Source organism: Cicer arietinum, chromosome 6 (assembly GCF_000331145.2).
Source record: "Cicer arietinum cultivar CDC Frontier isolate Library 1 chromosome 6, Cicar.CDCFrontier_v2.0, whole genome shotgun sequence".
Lineage (NCBI taxonomy): Eukaryota > Viridiplantae > Streptophyta > Magnoliopsida > Fabales > Fabaceae > Cicer > Cicer arietinum.
Genome location: NC_021165.2, coordinates 18,514,040 through 18,518,920, shown reverse-complemented (window position 1 = coordinate 18,518,920; position 4,881 = coordinate 18,514,040). Strand labels below are relative to the sequence as shown.

Genomic DNA, 4,881 nt, shown 5'->3' with positions numbered 1-4,881 from the left:
GAGAAAATGGAAGCAATAACGGGGGGGGGGGGGGGGGGGGAGAATACTCACCACAACAATAACAAAGGGAGCCAGAGAGAAACTGCTTCCCAACTTAGAGGAGATTTCCATAGAAAATTGCTTCCTCTCAACGAAACAGCGGATGAGCACAAGTATCCCAGTTGACCATTGAAGAATAAACTGCAATCCCAAAGACCAAGGTTCACAAAACATGTACAGACCTGTCAATAGTTAATCGAAATGAAACTAACTTGAAAATGGTGAAAACAACTTTTTTCTAATTTTGTTTTCTGAAATCCACAATATGAACAGCTATACATACACATTTCTACTGTAATTACTTATTTTAACAATGAAAACATAGAGAAAGAAAATGGGACCTTAAGTATCATAATAAGAAAGGATTAAAAAAAACATTTTTGGGAAAATTAATATTTCCAAATGTTGGTGATCTGGAGCAGAAGATTCATATTTATTGGTTGGGTATTATTCCTAACATAGCTGCAGAGCTTATAAATTAAAAAGTAATAAGGGTAGGTATTGCCATGTGAATGATTAGTCAGTGCTTACCAAGAGCATAGCAGCAATCATCAGGGTGAAAAATTGCCTATAGTTCTTTTTCCCTATACAGTTGTTGAGCCACTGCAAAACTCGGGAAACAACAGTCGTTCAGAACATATGTCAAACAATAAGTAAAGAAATCAAAATATCAGATAAACTTACTCGGCAATGATGATCAAAGTGATTTACACACTTGTCGCAGACTCTACAGTGCTTGCTGTATTTGAAGACCTGCAACAATATTATTCTTCAATGATTTAAACTTTTAGCATCTAATCATTTTTAGAGCAAGTATGAATATGACACAAGGTGATCATCAAATTCTGCATGCACTACTATTGAGGTAACATCATCTTTTCACATCCACATGTCATTTCGGAGTGGACTCTAACAGAGGAAAAAAGGTTTCTAGTTAAAAAGCTTCAACGCACCTCAACTTCACACAAACTGCAATAGAACATGCCATCTTCACTTGTTTGCTTATCAGAAGATTCCTCACTTGAACCAGAGCAGCGGCAGATATAAGCACAAGGAGAGCAAACCAAGAGGAAACAAGATAAACAAGAAGATGATGCATTTGCTTTCTCTACTGAATTTGAAGCATTTTTCATATTTCCTTCTGTTCCAAATGTTTCATTATCCATGGAATTTCCTCCAACCGTTGAATCGTTTGCATCATGCATTGACGGAGTTGACTCTTCACCTAATTTAGAACTCTTATGCCCAACAACCTTTTTATTGTCTGGAATTTTAAGATACTTTTTGGACTTAAAAACCCCAGGATCTGATGGATCAGCTGCAGCACACCAAATGTAGAGCCCAAAAACAACAGTAATCTGGCAAGAGGTGAGATATTACTAACAGATGATAATGCCCTTCTTGAATTTTTTATTTATAAAAAAAGGCGCTGTTATTGAAACAAAGTTATCCTTGTCTAATAATTCTGTTGCAAACACATTTAGATACATTACAATGATGTCAGGAAATGGCAACCCTAGTAGAGTCATATATAGCAGGGGAAGCCAAAATAACCATAAGAAGGAAGAAACATTAGAGGATGGATAGTGCATATCAGTATAGACTACATTGACATGTACACACAATAATTAAAGAAAATGAAAGTGATTGAATGTTGTTAGATATGCAGGTGTCATAGAAGTTTCAGACACTAACACATGCAACGCGCCTTCAACTTGAAGTGTCGCTGCTGCATAGGTTTTTATAAGTCTTCTCATACATGCCCAAGCCATTTAAAGCAAGATTTTACATCTTCTCCACAATAGGTAATACCCCAACCTTCTCTCTAATGTATTCATTCCTAAATCCTAATCCACTCATGTGTCTACTTATCCATCGTATCAATCCCTCAACATTAAACTTACCTTCGGACTGGTTTTTTGCCCCCTAGCATTCAATTTCATACATCATCATCACAGGTCACCCACCTGTGCAATGAAGTCTGTCCTTATGCTTGACTGCTTGAGTACTTCTTCTGTGTCCACTCATCCACCATAAATTCTCATTCTCATTTGTGGAAAATTGAGTTTATTTTCTTGTTGGCTCTTTAGCACCAAGCAGGTATTATAATTATGCCGTCAAATTCCCTGTAGGGTATGTTTGGACTTTGGATGGAGAATTTTGGGGGAAAGAAGAGAGGATAACTTATTTCCCTTAATCATTCAATACCCTTGATTGCCTCTCTGTGCTCTGTCCTAGTATAGATCTTAATAATGGGTCGTTTCCTAACACGTTCCTTATAGTGCCTAATACATATTACATAATTCATTTCTCAATCATTTTCTTGCACCTTCTATTGTCCTAGATTTCAGTACAATATAGCTCAAATTTGTGATCCACTAAGGAGTGACAAGGAGGTCATAAGTTCAACTATCCCCACTAAAAGGAGCATTGTTTTATGTGGCTTGTGGGGGAGGACTATGGTTCAGTTTTCAGTTAAACACACTATTCGGGAAGGGGGAAGAATCTTAATCTGTGACCTAAGCATTCGAGCAAAGATTGGGGAATGAAAGGGAAGGAAGGTAAAAATTTTGTCTTTTAAATTGAGTCGAATATAATATTTATAAAAATAAACAAGGGATTGAGAGATATTAAATTTATGCTAAGCTATTATTTTATTCCTTTCACTCTAAAATAAATGTTAATTAAAAATTATTTATTTGAAAAACAAAAATTACCCTCCCATCCCTTTCCCTCCAAACCCCTCCATCCAAACATAATAAAATATTAACCTTGTTCCACTAAGGTGTCTCAGTTTGACACATGGTTGAGTTTACTCTATAAATAAATCAAGATCCATTGTTAGCCAACCAAGGTAAGTATGATTTAGTGCTACCTTGACTTTAGGATATAATGTGCCTGAAGTGCTAACAAAATGTAGTACCCATGTAGTTATTATTATATATAGAAGATTGCAGGTAAATGACACTCCAAAAGAATAAGAAATCAAAGACATGAAGCATTAGCAGAAAGCAAAGAAAAGGAACGACAGATCTCATACCAGCGGTGTGTAAAGGGCAATGACAATATACTGATACATCTTGTTTCCAACAAAAGGAGCGAAGAACACGTAGAAAGCAAACCCCAACGCTAAAAACACAGAAATAGCCACCACCTTCGCATAAAAATTTCAAAATTAGTAAACCCCAAAAAGAATTTCTGCAAAAAAAAAAAAAAACTGAAAAATTTACAGATACCTGAAGAGGATGGTAAGGTAGTTGCCATCCATGCTTCCTCATAGTTTTTGATTTTGAATGAACAGTATAAAAAGCACAATGCGGAGAATAGAGAGAAGAACTAAAGAGGAATGTTACTTTTTGTTTCTTTCCTTTGCCCCAATATTTTCATTTGTTTTGAGGGGTATGAAAAAGCAGAGATTTTTAGGTTGTAATGAGAAGTAGGTTGAAGTTAGATGAGATGGGGTTGAAGGAGTGGTGGTGGGTGTGGAGTGTGATGAAGGGAGAAAATCTTTGTCTGGTTGTGGATTTTGATTTTTGGGTGCAAAGCTACTTGGGTGCAAAGCTACTTGGGTGCAAAGCTACTTGGGTGAGGGATCTGTGAGTGTGTGTGAGCATGGGTTGGGTAGAAGTTTCTTTTTCCGTGACTATAAGCTATAATTGTTTCATCTATTTAATTATGACACACCCTTTGTTTAGTAGAGTGCTTTCTCTCTTATCTATCTATGTTTACCTTTTTTCAATTGGCAAATCATGTGCAACAGACTACTGCATCCGATGCTTGTTTGCTTCTACTTTTACTTAATTCTTTAACTCTAATCCAACAACCACCATTCCCCACTCCCATACCAAGGAATGTTTCTCTCTCTCTCTCTCTTTCTTACCTTTAATTAATCTACTCTTCTAGTTTAACTTCCGTTTAAAGACGACCAAATCCAGCGGCAAGATTATTAGGATTAACTTCGTATAATTAATGTTATATTAAGTATAAATATAAATTCAATTTTAGCGAATTGATTTTAGTTTAAAATAAACGAAATATAAATTTATTTATGTTTAGATAAATATAATTTCAATAAATTTGAATTTAAAAATTATAAATTTTAACTTTTAAATTTAAAAGCATATTATTTTATTCTTAAATTTTTTATAGACAATTTCTAAACATGTCAATATCAAGAATTAGCTTTTAACTTACAAACCGAAATCAATCATGCAGCAAGTTGCAAATGTTATTTGATTTAAAATAAACAGATATTCCCAAAAAATTCACCAAGTTTGTGTTTATATTTTAAAAATAAATAAATAAATAAAAAGATATAGTACGTGATGACTATGCTGAGTTGGCCCCGAATCGAAACCGTACCCTCGCACTCTGTCCCCTTCAAACCGATAGCACCGCACTCTATACTTCTACCGCCACCACCATGTCCACCGCCAAATCCCGCAATTTCCGCCGCCGCAACGACACAAACGAAGACGACCACGCTGACACCTCCTCCACTCCCAGCCTCCCCTCCAAACCTTCTTCCTCCGCCCCAAAGCCTAAAAAACCCCAAGCCCCAAAACTTCTCAGCTTCGCTGACGATGAAAACGACAACGAAAACGAAAACCCCCGTCCACGCTCCTCCAAGCCTCACCGCTCCGGCGTCTCCAAATCGTCTTCCTCCTCTCACAAAATAACCACTCACAAAGACCGAATCTCACATTCCCCTTCTCCTTCGTTCCTCTCCAACGTTCAGCCCCAAGCCGGAACCTACACCAAAGAAGCACTTCGCGAGCTTCAGAAGAATACCCGAACCCTAGTTACTGGAAGCACCTCTCGTCCTTCTTCCACTTCTTCCGA

The 4,881-nt window shown here is 36.8% G+C and overlaps 2 protein-coding genes across 2 annotated transcripts in view; one reads left to right on the top strand and one right to left on the bottom strand.

The window, feature by feature from the left end:
- Window positions 1-3,947, bottom strand: part of LOC101496942 (probable protein S-acyltransferase 22) — a 6,911-nt gene extending 2,964 nt beyond the window's left edge. Inside the window, exons 1-6 of the mRNA XM_004514190.4 lie at window positions 3,276-3,947; window positions 3,080-3,193; window positions 993-1,397; window positions 724-792; window positions 571-642; window positions 52-180 (exon numbers count right to left, since the gene is read on the bottom strand). Coding sequence (XP_004514247.1) covers window positions 52-180; window positions 571-642; window positions 724-792; window positions 993-1,397; window positions 3,080-3,193; window positions 3,276-3,317 — 831 coding nt within the window. The 5' untranslated portion in view covers window positions 3,318-3,947. The remainder of the gene's footprint in view (window positions 1-51; window positions 181-570; window positions 643-723; window positions 793-992; window positions 1,398-3,079; window positions 3,194-3,275) is intronic.
- A 405-nt stretch (window positions 3,948-4,352) lies between these two features.
- The window catches only part of LOC101496623 (transcriptional repressor ILP1), a 6,320-nt gene continuing 5,791 nt past the window's right edge, over window positions 4,353-4,881 (top strand). The window contains exon 1 of the mRNA XM_073370235.1: window positions 4,353-4,875. Coding sequence (XP_073226336.1) covers window positions 4,463-4,875 — 413 coding nt within the window. The 5' untranslated portion in view covers window positions 4,353-4,462. The remainder of the gene's footprint in view (window positions 4,876-4,881) is intronic.